This window comes from Indicator indicator, chromosome 10 (genome assembly GCF_027791375.1).
Source record: "Indicator indicator isolate 239-I01 chromosome 10, UM_Iind_1.1, whole genome shotgun sequence".
In the NCBI taxonomy this organism is placed as follows: domain Eukaryota; kingdom Metazoa; phylum Chordata; class Aves; order Piciformes; family Indicatoridae; genus Indicator; species Indicator indicator.
The window spans coordinates 2,788,212-2,809,149 of record NC_072019.1 but is presented as its reverse complement, the minus strand read 5'-3'; the positions used below and the strand labels follow the sequence as shown (position 1 = coordinate 2,809,149).

The 20,938-nt window shown below is 37.2% G+C and overlaps 1 protein-coding gene across 3 annotated transcripts in view; it reads left to right on the top strand.

Moving 5' to 3' along the window:
- The window catches only part of KCNT2 (potassium sodium-activated channel subfamily T member 2), a 123,168-nt gene that overhangs the window by 69,732 nt on the left and 32,498 nt on the right, over positions 1-20,938 (top strand). For all 3 annotated transcript variants that reach the window (XM_054384068.1, XM_054384066.1, XM_054384065.1), the window contains exons 9-13: positions 647-827; positions 2,849-3,013; positions 4,610-4,746; positions 9,113-9,176; positions 16,191-16,299. In XM_054384068.1, the coding sequence (XP_054240043.1) occupies positions 647-827; positions 2,849-3,013; positions 4,610-4,746; positions 9,113-9,176; positions 16,191-16,299 (656 nt within the window). The remainder of the gene's footprint in view (positions 1-646; positions 828-2,848; positions 3,014-4,609; positions 4,747-9,112; positions 9,177-16,190; positions 16,300-20,938) is intronic.

Below are 20,938 nucleotides of genomic sequence, written 5' to 3'. Positions count from 1 at the left end.
CTGAAGGCTGACCCTGGATGTTTATTCTTGTGATAGTTCGATAGCCTGCACTTCTCACATTCAGTTTATTCTAGACAGTCAATTCTCATTTAGACCAACGTGATCCTTCTGGTATGCAATACCTACTCTCAGAACTAGTTCATGCTAGTAACTCCTGGCACAGAAAGGAGTAGAGACCAACAGAAAGAGTGACAGATTTCAAGCAAGCAGTATGTACATTTTCTTGGCCATACCAGCAAGCTCCCTGAAAAAGTTAAAAGAGATTTATAAAACAATTCTGAATGGTGGCAATTGTATACCATCTGCTTTATTCTGGTTTAGAAAGGAGTTGCATCAATCCATGGTGTTCTATATACCACCTCTCCCTCACAACAGCCAGTAAACAAAACCTAGCAACAGAGTTGTGACTAACATATTCAAATAATCAACAAATTATTTTCTTTTATTACAAATGGCATTTGAATATTAATAGCACACTTCTGGTTTGATACTAATTTTTAGTCTTCTTTAGAAAAAAAATGTCTATGCTAAGCAGTTTTATCAATTCTGAAAATAAATAGTTCTCTGCACATAAAATCATCAAACTTGAACTGACCCTAAGTACAGTTTTTATTTTTCGTGTCTTTATTCATTCTTTTCTACATAGTATTTGTGGAATTCAGCATCTGGAACGAGCAGGAAACAGGTTGACTCTCTTTGACTCCCTTTATTTCTGCATAGTGACATTTTCCACTGTGGGCTTTGGGGATGTTACACCCAAGATATGGCCTTCAAAGCTGCTTGTTGTCATTATGATCTGTGTTGCTCTTGTGGTGTTGCCCATACAGGTAAATGTGGATTTTTTTTCTATTTAGAATTATTTTAAAAGCAAAAGAATAATAAGTGAAATATTTATTTGTTGCTATTATTATTGCATATAAAGTGTCAGAAACCCCCCCACATATTCTGTACCTCCTATTGTTTGTTTTTCTTTTCCTTCCTACTTTCTTTGTTCTTCTGTCTTCCAGACTTTTACTGAAAAACAGAGCACTAATAACAGTTTTTAAGTGCTGATGAAAGCAATGATGAAACAAACCCCAAACAACAGTAGCCAGCACTTACTTTATGAATATAGCATTTCCTCTGCAGGCTCTCCCCTGTTTCTAATCTTGGGTTTCTCCACTTCCTCTCTTACACTTACAGCTCAGTGCTAACTTTAAAAAAAAAACCTCATTAAATCTGCAACTCAAGCAAATTGGGTTCACAGCTGTGTGTGTCAGGATACACACACACACAAAGCCAACAGTGCAGTTAGGAATTGTTAATGCCTACTTCAGGTTAGGACTTCTAAGAGTTTCAGTAAGGAAAGGCTGAGTTAAGAAAATCCAAGGAGTCAATTAATTTAATCCAATTTGTACCAAACATTTCTCAACTCCTGAGGTGAAGCTTGGTGGCTGAAACTCTGAGATGGGAAGCCCTGCCAAGATGTTGACTGTCCCACACTTGGACATCACTCAGGCCTTTTGGAGACGCTGTGCATGCTTATTAAAGCTTATAGTAGATAAGATAGATTCATGGCTGCTAGACCATGAAGCTCCAAAGTTTATTACAGCTAGAATTTCCAGATTCTGCTACTTTGACAGTGAACTAAAGCTTACTGTGAGCAGACACCACCAAAAGCCTGAGAGGTTGGAACCTCAAGCTTTCAGCATTAATTTTCTTGAAGTTATTTGAACATTTAAGTTATAACTAAATATATAATTTCTGCATGCACCAACATATTCAGTGACACAAATATATTCCCACTCAGTGGAAATATAGTGTTGAAAATTAAAATACATTTTAAAAGTGTTGGAATTTCTTAGGAAACAGAAATTTCACCATTCAGGTAGTTCTTATAGACACCTTTCAGCCTTAGGAGATCTGCAGTACCAGTAAAGAACTTGCAATCTACTGCCCTTTCACATAAATTTACCTATTATTAGCTGCTTTATTTTATAGCTTTGTAGTGATAATGGTGCTTCATATAGTTTAACACAGGATGTGGGATGCATTCACTCCTTAGCTTTTGTCTTGCTATAATACAAAATTGATTGTTACTCACAATTCAGTCTCCTCATCAGTGTGAATGTGGATGAGAAAAAGCAGCTATCACACAGCTATGTTGTTAAATTGAGCTCAGTATTATATGCCTGTTACTTAACAAGAAGCTTTGAAAAGGTGTTTGCATATTTTATTACAGATTGCTGCAATGGCTGTGGTTGTTATGGCCTTCTCTTTGGTCTAAAGGATTCAGACTTGTAGAGCAACATTTACTGTCAGCCTGCATATATTTTTCAGCTGGTAAAGGCAAATTTGCTGTATTAACAGCTACCATGTGTTTAAGGTGTATCTAAATTTAAAAGACAGATAAGAGTATACAGAAGGTCACCTTCAGAACATTATAAAAATCTCCAAGATGAGTTATTGCCCAAAGTAAGTGAAATGATGCTTCTGTCTGAGTATTTGTACTCACAGTATACACTCAGTGTGTAAGAATTTAACCTGTCATTTGAGACAAGCATTTATGTCACATGGCACTGGAAAATCAGAGGTATTAATGTACATAAATGATATAAGTTACAGCCTTAATTATTTTCTAAAATTTTGACATTTACGGTGATTTCATGGCTTTACCCTGCTATTTGTGTGTGGTAGAGACTGGCTCTGCTGCCATGTTTGTCAGTCACCTTATTATTCACCTCACTCCCTTCTTAGAGGACTTTTTACAAAGAAAAAGCCATTATGGGCTAAGTTTACATAGAGGCATGAAATGAACAATGCAACCCTGTTGTGTCTGTATTTCACTGATAATTGCCATCTCTTGCAGTTTGAACAGCTGGCATACTTGTGGATGGAGAGACAAAAGTCTGGTGGTAACTACAGCAGACACAGAGCTCAGACAGAAAAGCACGTTGTGCTGTGTGTTAGCTCTCTGAAGATTGATTTACTTATGGATTTCTTAAATGAGTTCTATGCTCACCCCAGACTACAGGTACTTACAAATGAAAAAAGGAAACAACAAAGAAACTCACAACACTGTTTTTTTTTGGTTTGTTTTTTTTTTTTTTTTTTTTTTGCAGCCAGCCTTCTGAAATGGTGTTTAGTTTGTAAAACTGAATTTGGAAATAGCTGATTGAATTGGGAGCCTGTAATTCCAGGAAGAAGTATGGAGATACTGATTTTGAATGAAAGTACACAGACTAAATAGAGAGAGTTACTGTCTGGTTGACTTACAGCAGTTCTTTTAGATACAGATATTTCCATGCAAATTCTTTATATTCTGCCCCAAATCAGATAATAAATTAAAACTACTCTTTTTTTTTTTCTTGTTGTTTTGAGACTGGATCCAAAACTCCTCACAAACCAAAGTGTCTTTTGGGTTTCACATTTTGCTTTGTTTTTTTTGACAGTGTTGGGAAGATTAGATCCTGATGGAATTGTTGAAATTGAGAAATAAATAGATGTACTTTAAAGAAAGACCTTGAAAGACTATAGACACAAGAGATTTTCTTGGTGTGCACTTGTTCCCTAGCAAATGCAAACATCTGATATGAATTGTTTTGATATTATAAAAGCTTATTTATATGAGATTGCAATTTGGATTCATTATCATTACCTTTGCTACAGATGATTTCTTTTGCCAAATAGTCTCAATGTCTTTTACTAAGTTACCTGTGGTACTATGCTTCATTAAGTAGCGCAAAAAAAAGATAAAAATCCCAACTACAATCCTCAAGTTGCTGAGCAGCAATTTAATAAATCCCAAATACAAAATATTCCCCCAAATAATTAGCTAGTAGGAGGCATAAGCAAATGTACGAAGAAACCCCAGTTCTTCATAGACACAAACACAAACTGAAAGCCCAGCTTCAGTCAACTAGCCTGAAGAAATGAGTCAGGCAATGTGACGCACTGGAAGCAGAGAAGAAAAGTCCTATACTACTTACTTATCATAAATGACCTTACATACATTGCCTTCACAACTGAAATTGGAAGCTGAAGAACACTGATGGTGCACTGGATTCAATGCACTAAGCTTTCTGCAAAAATCAGTGTGTGCTAAGAAAGACTTCTCTGACAAGCCTGTCCTAAGATCTAAGTCTCTCGTTTAATATTCCATTTCTCTCTCCTTTTCATGTGTACACATACATATACTTCAGAGCATCCTTATTTTTCTTGAGAAGGACTGTAGCACAGGAAACAGTTTGGATCTGCCCATTCGTGTAGAGGAAAAAATTTGGGCAAAGACAATTCCATTTTGTTTGTTGAAGTCTTCCTACGTTTTCCAGCTAAAGTGACAGAAATGTAAATTGGCTCTAAAAGATGTTATGCTCATATGGAATCAAAAATGTTTCTAAATGGACTGTAGTTGCCATCCCAGAGTGTTTCCTGAGCAGTGGACAACTTTCCAGCTGTTTTCATTGAAGTGTTCAATATTTCAAACACATAACTTTTGTCAATTAAAGTTGAGAATTATCAGAGACTTCTTTGACATCCTGAGTCTTTGTTGGCTCATTCTAGCAACAGTGAATTGTAACACAAAGAAGTAAATAAATAACATGACTGTTCCTCTTTATGTTTTTGACAGGATTATTATGTCGTTATTTTGTGTCCTACTGAGATGGATGCTCAGGTCCGGAGGGTGTTACAAATCCCTATGTGGTCTCAAAGAGTTATCTATCTGCAAGGCTCAGCACTGAAAGATCAAGACCTGTTGAGAGCTAAGTAGGCAAATACTGATCAATGTTGTTTTTTACTTCTGTTTCACTCATGCTGTTTGATAAACAAGTTTGGCAAACAACAAAAGCTGTGCTAGAAAGAAAACTAGAGGGAAAGTGTTATTTGTTAATAGCTGGAATGTTTCAAGGAACAAGTATTCATCTGAACAATTACTGCTTCACTACCTTTTCTGTCTCAGTTTTTAAAGGTATTGAAGCAAAGTGATTCCTTGTGAAAAGACAACACAGAAAATTCCAGAACTGCCAGTAGTTCTACAATTTGTTTCTGTGCCATGAGCAAACATGGTGTACTTGATGGCACTTATTCTGATCAACTGAAGGGGGGAAAAAAATTAAACAAAAATAATTACCACCCTTTGAACCCATTGCAATTTTGTTTTCTTCCTAAGCTGAGCCTGGTAGTATAAGTAACTACTCTACCATACCTCCTTATGCTCTTCTTTCAGGGCCTTTCTTTCACCACAAACTTCCACCACTTTTAAAAAATCCTCTCTGCCAGTTAATAGTGAATGACATTAATCAAAACACATCAGTCAAGCACGGTTCCTCACACACCCCCCACCACTGCTCAATCACTTGAAGGTATGAATTCATGTAGGAGGATCATCTCTTTAAACTCTCCAAAGGGAGGGAAAGGTGATTCCTAGCAAATAACTGATTTAACTTATCTGCCTTGATCTTTCTAAGAACTTATCTAGCAACTAATATAGAGAGATAAAATTAAGCCAATACCTGTCTGAGTATTTGTGTCACTCAGCCTTCTTTATCCCAAGGGAGTTACTTCTAAGAATCTAATCTGTGAGAAGTCTGGTGAGCAATGTTATTTGTCTTCTCAGATTGCTGCCACCAAAAAACCAACTGCTTCTGCATCTGTTTAACATTTGAAAATACAACAAAGGGTTTTTTTTCAGGATTAGGAATTTTTTTCCTTTTTTAGTTATTTATTTTGCTTTCTTGCTGATTTCAAAAAGGAATTCACATGGAGATTTAGTTGGCTCTTGTTCTACACACAAGGAAAAAAAAATTAGGCTGTTTCCTACAGATAATCTTGAATTTCACGTACAGTAACCTGGAGGTAGTCAACCGTGGAACTGTCAGAGAATAATTTTGAACCTCTCCTGAGGGAAGAAGTGCAGTGTGTATTTAATAGAACATTTAATATGAAATACAATCTAGTACCTAAGACATTTACTGTATGTCTTCTTAATGAGGACATAATGTGCTGAGAAGATAACAAGGCACATGGTAAATTTCTAATAAAAAAGCAATAGTTATCACCACCAAAAACTAATCAAGAAGTGTCTCAGTATCAAAATTTACACAAATGTGTGAGAGGCAATGTCAAGAGAACATGATGAAGTTTGCACCAAAAAGTAAAGGAACCCCAAAACTTGGCTGACTGCATAAGCAGTGAATAGTCAGTTAACTAAAGACTGTATTTTTCCTGATACATCCCAGTACTCAATCTGGCTTTACAAAACCAGTATTTGTTCTTGCTTCCTACCTTTGAGAGCTTCACAGATTTTTGGTGCTCTCCAAACAGTGTTCATATGCCCAGCTTTTAACAGGAAAGCAGAACAAATTCCACACTGATGAGCCTATATTGCTCATCAGCATGGCTGGAAACTATATAGCTATTACAGCATTAGAAACCACACGGTAACTGATTAAAGCAGCTCTCATTCTCCACAGAGACTAGCACTAGAAAGTGAATAACCCTGCCATGCTTCATTTCTTTCTCCTACAGTTTTCTCCCATATTTTGTCATGACTTCAAATATTTTCCTTTCTCCTTCCACTTTCTTTAGTGAACCATCACAAATTTTTTTCAAGTACCCTCTTTTTCTTGACTTTATACTTTTTTCCTTCTGCAACACTTCTGTTCAATATGTGAAGTACCTTTAATTTCTGCCATCCTATTTTTTGTCTCAGATTCAATTTTCTGGCACATGAAAATGGTGAAATTGAAAAAGTGCTTTCAGTTAGGACATTAATAACACTTTCCTCATAAGTATACTCTAGGTTCTAATAAATGTTTTCAGCAGAGATGCTGTTAGTGTTTCTGTTGTCTATATTCATGGCACGTGTAGTTGCTAATCTCACGTTATTATCCTCGCCACCTCTGGCTGAAGTGAATCAAGTATTTGGGAAAAAACACTGGAGAAAAAGGTGAATATGTTCACAGGAGGTTTCATTTCTTTACAAAATCATCCTGTCAATCCTAATTACCTCATTGGTTCTCATAAGAATCCCATCTAATTGCATTCAATTTTCTTTCTTAAAACGTCATTAAAGTTCTCGTCTTAGCAGTTCTGCTCCCATGATTAGCTGAAACTACTTACCATAGCCCTCACGATTTCTTCCTAATCAGTGCTCAGAAGCACCTCCTCTCCTCATCAACTGCATTTGACATTACTATTTTGGATATATTGATTTGCATTTGTTACAATGATTTTATCTTTGCAAGTACTTTAATGTTTTGAGGTTTCCCCTTTTTTTCCCACTGCAAGCTGCCTATGGGGGATCTACCATGACCTTTATCCTTCTCCCTTCTTTCTACTTTATCTGAATGATCTCACAGCAAAACATACATATTTAATAACTATTTCTGTAGTCAAAAAAACAAAAGGTTGGCCAAGCTATCTGACATCTCATTATTGATCTCTATTAATCAGCTTTAGCTTAGTTTCAGACAGTTGTAAACAGATTTTAATTTTTACTACTGAAATAAAACCAGTGTCCTACTCTGGATCATAAACTCAGGCTCATGCTGCATGCTATGTAGACTGAGACTTCATCTTGCAAGCACTTTCTCAAAACAAATTCTCCTTTGTGCTTCACTTAAAACTGTATTTATGTTCTTGACATAAATCATCTCAACTCCCTGAACCTTTGCTTCAGACCACTCTCTGTAGTACATTACTTTGTTTTATTGCAGTCCTTCCCTGGTTTACCTTCCTTATTGCCTCAAGGAGTGACCCCTGATTCTCACTTAGGCTGCAACTCCCAGATTTTACTGAGAAGTAACCTTCTCATAAGTCTATAATGTTCTCTTTCACATGTAGGACAGATCAGCATGCAAGTCTCATTGTGATTCCACCCATGCAGTCCCTTTAATTTAGGATGAATTTCTTACAAATTCTGTAAAGCAATCCCAGTATTCTCAATTACATCCTCTCTTCAGTTGGTTTTCTACTCTGATACCTAGTATGACCTCATTTCATCATGACCATTTGATAGTCAGACATCATCACACTGTTTTTTACCATTTCCCATGTTTGCATATACTTTTATTGTCCTTTGTCATGTCACTTGAGTTTGTATGCAAGGACCTTTTGTACTGTGTTTGTACAATACCTAAAACTCTGGGCCCTCAGTCTAAGCCTAGGGTTCTACTACCCTAAACTATTATTTAACAACCAGCAATTCCATTTCCAGCAGCAGAGGAACCAAAGATTTGGGAAGCTCAGGGTGAATTGCAGACACCAGAATGGAGTTGCTGTAATGAGCAGTAAATTGCCTGTTCATTTTCCCCAGCTTCTTTCTCACTTTCCCCCTTCCCAGGAAGCCCATTCTGATCATCCTGTTGCTCTTTGCCCAGAAAGTCCTGTCTTCCCAAGGAGGCCAACCAAGTATATTTCTTTACAACTATGTACCAGTAAGTGAAGTAGGATTCACTGGTGAAAGATACCAAGACCTGAGGCAAGAGAGAAAAAGCAAACCTTCGGTCCAACAGTTTTTCTGTGGACTTTCAGCACCACTCTTTTTATAACATGACCAGTTGTACCCACTAAAGAGCAATTAGGCATTCAAAGAAGAGATCATGAACTGAAAAGAGTTAATTCATTTAATGGATACATAACCAGAAATGTTAGTTATTTATCCCAAACATATTATTCATTCTTCTACCCATCTTTCTGCTATTAATGGGCAAGACAAGTCTGTGTTATCTGCTCTCTTTCATTCATTCTTACCAATAGTGACGTCATATCCTTACACAGTGTGCAGACTGCACATTATGATGCACATTATTCGTTCACCTTTTATACTCGTGGAGATAAATATTTATGTTGCCAATTAAGCCTTTTTAAGGCTGCTCTGCTTTTATTACCTTGGCACAGCTTCTACTGACTCCAGGGAAAGACATTTTCCCAGGACCTAGTGATGAAGTTCTGGTACACCACAAGTTAGTGCAGAGCGTAATTGTAGCTGACATTCAGATAATGCACGAGGACAGATTCAATTTTCTCTGTATTCTGTTTTTATAAGCATACAAGACTATAAAGTGTGAAATGTAAGTCCATGGAAGTATTTTATTGGTATTATGTAACAGGCTTGCATTCCCTTTTCTAGAATGGATGATGCTGAAGCTTGTTTCATTCTGAGTAGCCGCTGTGAGGTGGACCGGACAGCAGCTGTAAGTTTGGAAGAAATAACTAATGCTGAGTATGCATGCTGGTTATACTGCTGCTGCCCTTATTCCCTCTCAGGGACTGGGATGGCTTCTGCAAACAGAAGATTAAAATTAGCTGATTTATAGAGAGACTTTTGCACGTGGGAGGAACTTTTTGTCTCGGTTAAGAAAATGAAAAGGCTTCCATTGGATTCCACAAAGCCAGGATTTCACAAATCTATGAAACATGATCTAATGACTCATTTCACATAACTTAGCTGCTTCTGCTTTTTTTAGAAAATAAATGACATGACCTACCTACTAAGTTAGGATTTTACAGCACGTATTAGTTATACATTAAACTTTTTTTCAGGTAAGAATTTATACATTTGTGCAGCATGTTACGTATATTTTAAAGTACTGTAAGAAATGCTGTACTTAAAAAAAATGTGATGAATAAAGTAAATTTTTAGGAATTCTCTCTTTTTTTTTTCAGAGAACAATGACAGAATATGCTATAAACACTACCATGTTGCCTTACAGATATGTTGATTCTTGGTCATTAATCACTCTAAAGGATAGTACTCTCTCAGATGAGTCTTACTCAAACTACTTGGTCTAATATCAGTGTTTGCTTAGACATCCAGTTCAAAGAGCTATATTTATCAGATCAGAAAAGAGTTACTTATCAATGGACTGGCATTTCCATTCAGAACTATTAAGTATTAAAAGTTTACTAACAAGAAAGTAAAGATTGAATTCAACTTTAGTGACTGCTGCCATATAACCAAAGTATTTGATAGAGTATTTGATAGTTTTTTCATATTGGCCAATTAAAATGTGTAAAAATGGCAAAATTCTTTAAATAAGTTACTTCCTTCACCCCATGCTATTAGTTATTTGCAGCCAGGTAAGTTACTGTCCACAGAGGAATTACTAATACAAAACTTCCAGTCAGCTTCTCTATGATAAAAGAATAAAACTATTTTAATATCCACTGGAACTCTTCACACTAATGAAATTACCTACTGATCACAAATATCCAGGAAAGAAGTCCACTGAGGAGGGATTTATGAAGACAACTTGAAATTTTTCACCATTAGCTGCATGCTAAATTGTTGCATACTTGCCTCTATTCAGTTCACTCTTGACCTCCAGAGGAGGATCACAAAGTTAAATTGAGAGGCTTATAAATTTCCTAGCAGGAGCAAACAAATCCCTATAACATAACCAGGATTATATTTTAAGCTCTCTCCATTGAAATACATTGTTTTGCTGCTGCATGACAAGAAATACCATTTTCTGAATGCTGAAACCAAATAAAATGTGGGAAACAAGGGCTTTGCATGAGGTATGTAGTATTTCTTCATATATTCTCTCACTTGCTACAATTACTTCATCTGCCTTCAAAAGTTACTTGTTTCCATACCTGGATATGGCTTATCAGAGAAGGAAGAAACATAAAAAGGCAAACATAAGTTAGCAAAAAGAAAGGATTTGCTAGACAAATGAGCCCTGGGAAACAAATAAAAAATAACTCATTTCTTTGTAGACTACCAGCATGCAGTAAAAAAATATTTTATTCAAAACTAAAGGCCCTGTACTTGATCCATCATTGGCAGAAAGCCACTGAACTCCTTGATAAATCTTTTTTCCTACTTCCTAAGTTTTTCAAACTTACTGAACTAAGAGCTCTGAATTTGCTTAATCAGCAATAAACTCCTGAAACACACTGAATTGGCAGCAAGTAATCCTGGAGTAGTCAAGCAAGCAAACTGTTTGGAAGTGACAGAGGTGCTAGCGGCACTTAAGGATAAGAACAAGCAACAGTCCTTGCAAATACCTGGGAAAATACCAGTTACTACTGTGAGAGTGAAAAACACCCTACCCAAAGCCAAACTGCCTTGTCTAAATTAGCTATGAAGTTCAGAATAAATTCACTACAACATCTCATTTCACAAAATATGCTCAACAGTTGTGAAATGTTTAGAAATGAGAAATCCCGTACAAGCAGAGCATATGATTTACATTGCACTTAGTAGTTTTATGCAGCTTTAAGGACCTGCACCAATATAGGGTTCACTTAGAGGTAAGCTGTTCATTTCTGCTCATAACCTCTCCAGAATTTATACAAAGAAAGGACAACTTCCGACTCTGCTGAATGCTCCTACAGGCCAGGCAGTGGATTCTAAATGAAGCTTCCATTCATTCTGACCACCACTATCTAATTTTAGTTTCAGAGTTGTGGCCAGCTGCAACTGTTTCCAGGCAGTCTCTTTGCCCTCAGGGACAGTGTGCCCCAGGAATTACCAAAATGGTACCTGGCACGATTTAGCTTTCAGTACAGACTATTAGCAAATCTCATTTATCATTGTGTCTGGAGCATACAAACAGGCAGATCTTACCAAAGACACAGTCTGTTTACCTTCCTCTGGGACAGAATGCCCTGTTGGGTAACTGGATGCTACTCATAATGGTGCAGTGTCTCAGCTGTGGCAGTAATAGTCTGAGGGTCAGTGTCATCTAAGTTTTAACCAATTTTCTCTATTTTTGTTGTCGTTGCTCAGATTTCCTTCTCATAGGCCGTGCAATTACTTGCACCACAAGTAGAAAAAATAGAACTGCTTTTTAAAAATTTATTATTTATTATTTTGTTTTATTTTACTGACCCCTAGAGCTCTGAAATGAAATGGATTTAATTTTCTACACTGTTCCAGCTCCACTTGCTACTAAGAGCTTCTGTGGTGTAGTACATAAGGTTACAGTTTGTCACTGGGCTGAATGTTAGGTTGTCACCCCAGTATCAATTATTATAGCTACAATTATTTTTCAGCCTGTTGTGCTTGAGAAGCTGACAACCTGTTAGGAGTGCCTTGGAGTCTTTCCTGTATCTGACAGCTGTCAAAAATTAGGAGATGCATTGAGGAAATTGCTGACCAGAACACCTGTTGTTACTCATACGAGTTTTCAAAGTTCATGAGGGTCTCCCTCATATCTCCCTAGCTACAGACCTCAGCAGAAGATCTGCTCATTTGCCATAGATACCACTGGCTCTTCATTGCTTGCTGTTTTGTTAGGTCATAAGTTTTATTGTCAAAGTCACATCTGATCCATAGATCTCAGCTACAGCTCAGAAGAAAAACCCAGTGACAGGTGACATGCAGCTCTTTCATAAAAATTGCCAGTTGCTTCCTTTTTCCTTTGGAGGAGTAAGAACTTCAACAGTCAGACCAGGAATTTGTCAGCTTTCCAAAGTCTCCTACCAGAAACTTTATATTCTCTGGCAAGAAAAAGCTCTGCCAAATTTTAATCTATCAAATGCTATTTTGACATCTGAGATTAAGATAAAAGCTGTTCATCTGCTACAGCAAGCAGGACAGACCTGTTCCACTTCCGGATGATGCAACTCTTTAGGCAGTTCTAACTGTACTTCAGTCTGGATGACTATTGATTGATTGATTGATTGGAGGGTATAGAACAGTAGTATCATGTGCCACACAACACAAAATTAGCCAGTGACTTCAAGTGGACTGCCTACATCAAATTGCTCCACAAAAGTAAGATGCTTGAAAACTGCAACGTGATGATTTAACTCAAGGAGAGGTGGGAAGAGAACTCTCTTCAGAATTATCCTATAGATGACTTATTCATAGGCTTTATAAATGTCTGAAAGAGCACTTCTGCTGCTGCTTTGTTCTGATGCTTTCTGAAAATTCAGAGATGGTTGAGCTCAAGCTTGTTCCCTTCTGGTTAATCAAATGTAATGACACAAGTGGTAATCTAAATTATGCTGATTTAATGGCATCACAAGATGGCTGCATTGTGTAGGAAGGCAGAACTCATGTATCAAGTCATGGGCAGCAAGAAAAATAGTTAAATTAACAAAACTATTTAAAAGCATGTATTAAATCAAGGCTGTTCTTTGAGTTCTGATGATACAATTTCCTGTTATATCGATTTTAAAGCTTCCGGCTTTTAATGCATGAACTTAAATATCACCTCTGTATTAATTACCATCAGAATCAGTGGCAATTTTTGATCACTGACTGCAATTCATTGAATGGAAATTACTGGGAAAAGATATTTTTGCCCTCATCTGTGAAAGAAGCATATATTGTATAATGTGAATAAAAGCATAATTTTCTTTTTCAGTTACCTCTGTTTATAATATCAACATCTATAACTCATTTCTGCTGAAGAGAAATGTGAACATTTTTCACTGAAAGAGTAGTCAGGCATTGGAACAGGCTGCCCAGGGATGTGGTTGAGTCACCATCCTTGGGTGTGTTCTAAGGTTGTTTAGATGTGGCACTTAGCAGTATGGTTTAGTGGTGAACTTATCAGAGCAGGGTTAATGGTTGGACCTGATGATCTCAAGGGTCTTTTCCAACCTGATTGATTCTATGATTCTATATGTGAACATGGAGATGAGAATACTGTCTGAGAGAGAGCATTTATGTGCCTAGAGGAATAGCTCCTAGATCATCCTGTTAGTAACAAAAAATATGGAATAATGTATTTTATCATCCACAAAAGGTCTTCCCCTTATGACTCCATTCATGTATTTCTAATAGAAAAAGTACTTGTTAACATCTCAATTGACATTAAAATAATATGGTGTGAAAATGCCAATTACACTCTAGTCCTGGCAGAGTTTCTCCTTTGTGTTCATCAAGTCTGAAAGCTTTTCTTCTTGCTGATGCTGCAAACATAATGAATCATTCTTTACATTTTATCTTTTAATACCACCAATTTAATGACTAGGCATTTCAACCCAAGTAGTGCTTCCTACATGCAGCTCTCAAATGTTCCTTTTTAGCTCTGATAATTAAAAAAAAAACCAACAAAACCCCAACAAACAAACTGCTTGATGGCTGGTACACTGAAGTTAGCCAGATTTCATGAAATTCAATAGGTGAAATTCATTAGGTGAGTATCACTCAGCCTGCAGTTAACTCGCTCTTGACATGTGGTAACAAGTACAAAAGTTAACAGACTGAAAAAATCTCTTGGAATCCTTTGATCAGTAGCTGGCTAAATTGTGATGTCAGTTATACAAATGTTACAGAAAAACATAGATCTGTTTTTAATTGAACTGTTCTGGGGGTTTGTTTGTTTTTGTGTTTGGTGGGTTGTTGTTTGTTGTTTTTTTTGCTTTTAGGTTTGTTTGGGTTTTTTGTTTTGGTTTTTTTTTTTAGATTTATCCACTATTTAAAACTCTTAATTCCTGATATTTAATGCAGAAGGACCTAGCTCATGCAACATTCTTAATTAATTAGACATGACTTATCACTACCAGCTGAATTTTTACACAGTTCTTCCTGATCCAAATGCCACCCCTTCCAAACACTTGCAGAGAGAGAAGGGGACAGAATACCTCATTAGGAGAAGATTTGTGGAAACAAATTCTCTGTTCTGCATTCCAACAGGCAGAACAGATTTTATTAGGAGCACAGGAAAATGGAGATTGGAAGAAAACTCAGGAGGTCTCTGGTCTGACAGGGGTCATTTATGCACACAGAGCATATTGCCTGGGGCTTTATCTAGGTTGAGGTGGAAAGTGTCCATGGGTGGAGGCAGCATAGCCTTCCTGTGCAACCTGTTCTACTGCCTGTCTTCACTGGGGAAAACTTTTTCCTTGTATCCAGCTGAATCTCTGTTTTAAAATTACATCATTGTCTCTTGTCTTCCAACTACGCATCACTGTACAGGGCCTGGCTCCATCTGCTCAGTAACCATCCTGTAGGTACCAGGGGGGTTGCTGTCAGGTCTCACTGAAACCCTGCAGGCTGAACAGGTTCCATTTCCTGAGACTCTCCTTACAGGACCTCTGCTTCTACCCCATCACCAGCTTGGTGGCCCTCTGCTGAACTCAGTCCAGCTTACAGGTCTTTGCTTAATAAGGGCCTGCAAACTAGGTGTCACGTCTTGATTTGGTCTTATTTGTGATGAGTAAGGGGAGATAATCACTGCTCTCCATGTGGGGGCAGTGGTCCTGTTCAAACAGCCTAGGATGCTGTCAGCCTCCTCTGCTGCCAGCCCATGCTCAGCTTGCTCTCTGCCAGGAACCCCAGGCCTTTTCCAGCAGAGCTGCTGGCCAGGTGCCTGTGAATGAACCTGCAGGTGGTTACTCAGTCTCACAGACAGGACTCTGCTTGCATCCTTGCTGAACTTCACTAGGGTCTCATCAGCCCATTTCTCTGTCTCATCTTGGCCCATATGAATGGCAGTCCTACCCTCAACTGTCCTGACTGTTGCCTTTAGTTTTAGTATTGTCTGCAAACCTGCGAAGTGTGCATTCTCACCTCCTCCAAGTCATGATAAAGATGTTTAACAGAACAGGTTCCAGTGCAGATCCTTGTAATGTCCCACTTGCCCCAGGTCTCTGAATAATGTCATTCACCACTGTCCTCAGACTGCAGTCATCTAGGCAGCATTTTACTCAGAAGAGTTTTTCACTCCTCCAGACAGTGCTGTGTGAACATGGCATAGCTCTCACATCATCCTTTTGTTTGAAAATTGCTGAAAGTGTTAAATTTTCTGCCTTGGTTGGATATCTGCACCAGTTTCCACAACCCCTCTAAAATAAGAAAGCAACAGTACAAGAAGACTGGCCTGCTCTTTCTGCACCCATCTGATCCTGGGGGCTCATGTGGGTTGAGTTAATCCGGAGCTATCCCTGTCTAAAATCATACACTGCTGGTGATTCTTCTGTTTGAAGCCTGCCTCAGAGCTGATAGACCTTGTTGGTGAACACTGAGAATAGCTCAGCCTTGTCTGTTTCTGCAGAATTACTGGATTTTTTTTTATGGGGTGTGTGTGTGTGTGTATATATATATATATATATGTCTTTTAAAATGTGAAATATATAAGATGTGGTACTGCTTATGTATGTAAACATCCACACCAGCTGGTGTTAGACAGTCTCAAAATGAGTTTCTTTCAAAGGATTCAGGCTGATAAGAGGCTCTTTTTCTAATGTAACATGGTTATTTCTGTTTCATTCTCATCACCTCACACTCTTTATTCATACTCTAGGATCATCAAACCATTTTAAGAGCATGGGCAGTTAAAGACTTTGCTCCAAATTGTCCTTTGTATGTCCAGATACTAAAACCTGAGAATAAATTCCACATCAAGTTTGCAGGTAAGTGTAAGATTTCAGCCATTTGAAACACTTGTTAGTATTTGGCAATTTTTTTCATAAACAAAACAAAAGGAGATTCCCTAGGCATATTTACTGGTTAGAAGCATGTTAAGAGTGCAGCATGGTAAAATAACATGGGTTGTGCATATCCTATCAATAGCAAAATGTCGTATTTTACATTCAAGTCTTATTCATAAGCACTTCTAAGGATTTTTTTGTGTTACATATTATGTATAATATTGTGTTACATAATATATAGAGTAAAATTATTTATATATAGAACACACCTTATTCCTTAATTATAGATGTAGCTTGCTATACCCACGTCCTTAAATAACTTCTGTCTACTAAAACATACTGTTACTATGGGTCATATGAGAAGATCTGCTCAGAAAAGGCCAGATTTTATCCAACAAACTTCAAAAAGCCAATCTTCCCTGGGAAACACTTTGGAAAGAGACATATTATATATATTTTCTATATCCAGTAAAATGTGTCTTAGAAACTGATACAAAATGCAAGTGATATTAAGAAACGCAAACAAATCCTCTATTTTAAAGAAGAGAGAACCAGTTTTAACCTGACAGTGTTTCTCTGCACTGAGCCTCTCTTTCTGTCTCTAAACACACACATATATATATGTGTACATACAGACAGACATACTCTCATGCAAAAACACACAGATACTTCTACAATGAACTCATTTTACCCACCTTGAGAAACAGATGAAGTAGAAGCCAAGCTCTCCTTTTTAAATGCAATTCTGAAAATTCAATTTTCTTGAAGGATATTCTAAGGAAGAAAAGATTGCTGATTCATACAAAATTTGGAAACAAAACAAAACAAAAATCTATGAGAAAAACTTGAGCCACCGCCATCATGCCAGAATGTGATGAAAAAGTAAATTGAAGCACAGAACAATTCCAGAGCAACAGTTCAAACTGTAATTTTGAAAGCTACTGAATTTACCACTGTGTTGGAAAGAAAGGAAAAACCCATCAATAGCAGTTCTGAAGTTATAAAACTGTAACCTCAAACTATGAGATGGCACAGCAGGGAATGAAAGGCAAGCTGTTACAAGAATGATGGTGCTTTTTCATCTGCCCCTTAAAATCACACAGCACAGTCATTATCTCTTCTCCCTAGCCATGGCCACTTTATTGGTAACTATGTTAATTTGTTGTTCCTGATTGTATTTTTAAGAGAGCTTCATTATTCTTAATGGCTTGTCTCTGTAGGAGCTTATTTATAACTAGCCTTATGCAACAGAGGTAACCACTTTTTTTTCATAGCTTTTCAAAGTTTCAGGTTGAGAATTTGGATGCTTTTCTTTATTATGTTTTGTTTGTTTTGTTTTAAAGCAAACAACTCCCCCTCAAATTCTTCTTCAACTAAGCTTAACCAATCTGGTATCTTACTGCCTTCATTTATCTTCTGTACTTCCTCAAGGGCTTCAGCAGAACTTATGCGTTCTGTGCTTTGTTAGACCCCACTAATATTAATTCTAGCAATACTTCATTGTAAGTTCAAATATTTGTATAGCACCTTACATCCCAAAAGAATTTCACATGGATCATAGGGATCACTGCATCCATTTCTGCACATTCTCTCTGCACAACATTCAAGGCAGAGAACTGCAAACTGTCCTTCGAGATGAATTGAATTCTGCTCCTATAAAGCACAGGACATTTAAATTCAGTTTTAAATTGGGCAAGGTTATGAGCATGGTATAAACATCACCACTGGCTGCTTACCTACTGGAAATGGCTAGGCTACTGGTAAGAGTCATGCAAATGACGTTTGTTTGCATACATTTTCCTAAGAGAACTCCTCTGTGGTTATTAATCTCATTCAACTCTTCTCTGTTCTGACATATGCACCCTCTCCAGTGAGGGCTGCAGACTATAGCCCTGTCCAGAGTGCTTGTGAATGAAATTTGTCATAACGGCATAGAACATTTCTCTAAGTGCTTCTCCTATTATGATTCCCGACTGCTTTATTACTGCCTTCATGCAAAGGCTTCTTTGAAATTCGATATTGCTTTAAAAAATGGCTCCTTCATTCTGGAGGCTTCCCAAACCAATATTGTGCATTCTCATGAACCTGAAATATTTTATATCTTTGGTATATTCTCTATATTTATTTTTTTTTTGCTGTCCTCACACACAGGTCTAGAAACTGTAAGTGTCTGAATTTAGAAAAAATACAACCAAAGAATTGTAGAAAGTCCTCCTAACAAAAGCGTGACTATGTTGAAAATGTATAAAACAGTAGAAGCCCAGTTTCTCAGAGGCTTATATTGTGCTGACCTGGTGTCCTAGACTGCAGAGACAATCCTGGTTCCTTGATCTCCCTGCTTGGCCTCCAAACACATGAAGGTCACGTACCCTCAGTGTGCGCATCTGACCTTGTATTTCAGCACAAACATGAATTAAAGGGAAGATTGCCCACAGCAGAGCAATGTTTTTGTAGTTCAGGGACTGGAGTAAATTGCATATTTTCTGAGTTGAACTTCTAACTTGGATACATTTCCTAGAAAATACATTAATTGCCTTTACCTTGAATATTCAGAAATTCTGTTTAATTGCAATTCCGGGAACTGGGGATATGTTTTGACATTTTCTATTTATTCAAAATGCACCAGTGAATAAGCACAGATTGGTGAAGTCTGACATTAAACCTTCAGTAGTTTATTTGAAACAAACCTAGTCCAGATCGCTCAAAACGGATACTGAATGCATCTGATGGTTAATCTAGTCCATTACAGGTGAAAATTAGTCCAGAGGTAATGGATGGACGTTTTTCTCTGCCTGCTCTGGTAGTGGTCATGTTAACTTACCAAACTGACAAAAGTAAGGTTTTTCAGAATAACTGTGTCAAGTCTAGGACATTCTTATCACATGGCTGATGCTGCAGGCACAAATCAGTATTTTAGGTATGTTTGATTTTCAAGAACATTTCAGAAGCCCTAACTTACCACACAGCATTACCACATCTATTTCAGACAGACTTACCAAGAAATTTTCTATTGAAATATATTTTCAACAGAAGCTACAGCTCTGGAAATCCTAAATGGTGTAGATGATCTCTGAGGTCCCTTCCAACCCAAACCATTTCTTTAGTATAAATGAAATCAAAATACTTCTGTTGGTAAACTGATTTGACATATTTGATATTCAGATCAAGATGAACTGCAGTTTCCTCTGATACTTCACTGCCACCCTAAATGAGTAATTTCCTCATCCTAGTACCTGCTCTCACAGGACCTGAGTCATGTCCCAGACCTGAGGAGTGGGAGAGTTACTGCTTAGGTTCCTCCCTACTTACTTTCAAAGACAAAGCATCAGATAAAGGCGTGTATAACCCTCACCATAGCTCCACAATAAGAGTCCTGAACATAAATATAAACCCCAGAAACATTATAGGAAAGTTGTAATCTGTCAAATAATTGGAGAAATAAGCGAGTTGGTTCTGACTTGATCTGTGTCTATACAAGAATTTTACTCCAGCCCAGAGGCAAAACTTACAATACTTCCTTCACCTTGTCTTTCAAATGGCTACAACATTTCTAGTCATGGTAATGAGATTGCTGAAGAATATTTTACCTGAGGTTATCAAAGTACCTCTGAAAATTCAAAAGCTTCAAAACATTTCTGAACTAGGCAAGGTGTTATTTTCCTAGATCTTTTTTTACAAATGCATAAAATCTCATGAAGGGTGTAAGTAGCTCACATAAGGTCAAAGTGTACAGCAGGAGTGGAAATTGTCCTGCAAATCCTAGCTCCATGGCACTTGATGTAAAAACATTTAACAAGAAGATATGAACCTCTTACACAGATGAGATCAAGCTGACTGCTGTAGGACAGCAGCCTGCTTGCTGTGTGCTGTATTTTCTGTTACCAAGATATTTGACATAAAATCCTTCCAGAAAGTGGATCATACATGTTAGAGAGTATAGAACATATGGAGAAGTCTTGAGATATACTTATTTGCATTGTGCCACTCATGATTTACTCACTTTCACTGACATATATTTAGGTCAGCAAGGACAATTTGGTTCAATTGCAAGATCTGAAATTATAGATGATTAAATAATTTTCCTGTCTTATTTTTCCCTTGCTCCTGTTTTAGCTGTACTGTAACATTCTAATTAAAAATAAGGAGAAGTTATTTGGCAAATTCTCATACAAATTCAAAAATATAGGGTATGTACATTCCTTCAATATTAGGAAGTCAGTATTCACTTTCATAAATCCTTGCCATCTGACTAATGGTAATGGGAGTGCAGCTCTTCCATCCAAGTAGCAGGCTATGCCTTACTCTCTCAAAATCTCTAGTTTAAAATTCAAATAGATTTATTAGAGGCACATGGTTGACTAAAAGAACACATTTGTGCCTGAAATATTTTCTGCAGGAAATATTTAATTGCTCTAACTGAAGTATATTTAAGGGAGGGGGGGGAAAAAAATCTCATTTTGTTCTAAATTTGACAGCATCTTCATATAACTAAATTAATTCCTTCCCTATGACATTTAAATAGGCTTTGATCTTCACAAAATGAGGGAATTAATTTCTCCTTTCAGTAGTCAATGATTTTGGTGTTGAAAAGCCTCTAGAAATTTCAAGAAAAGGAGTAGAG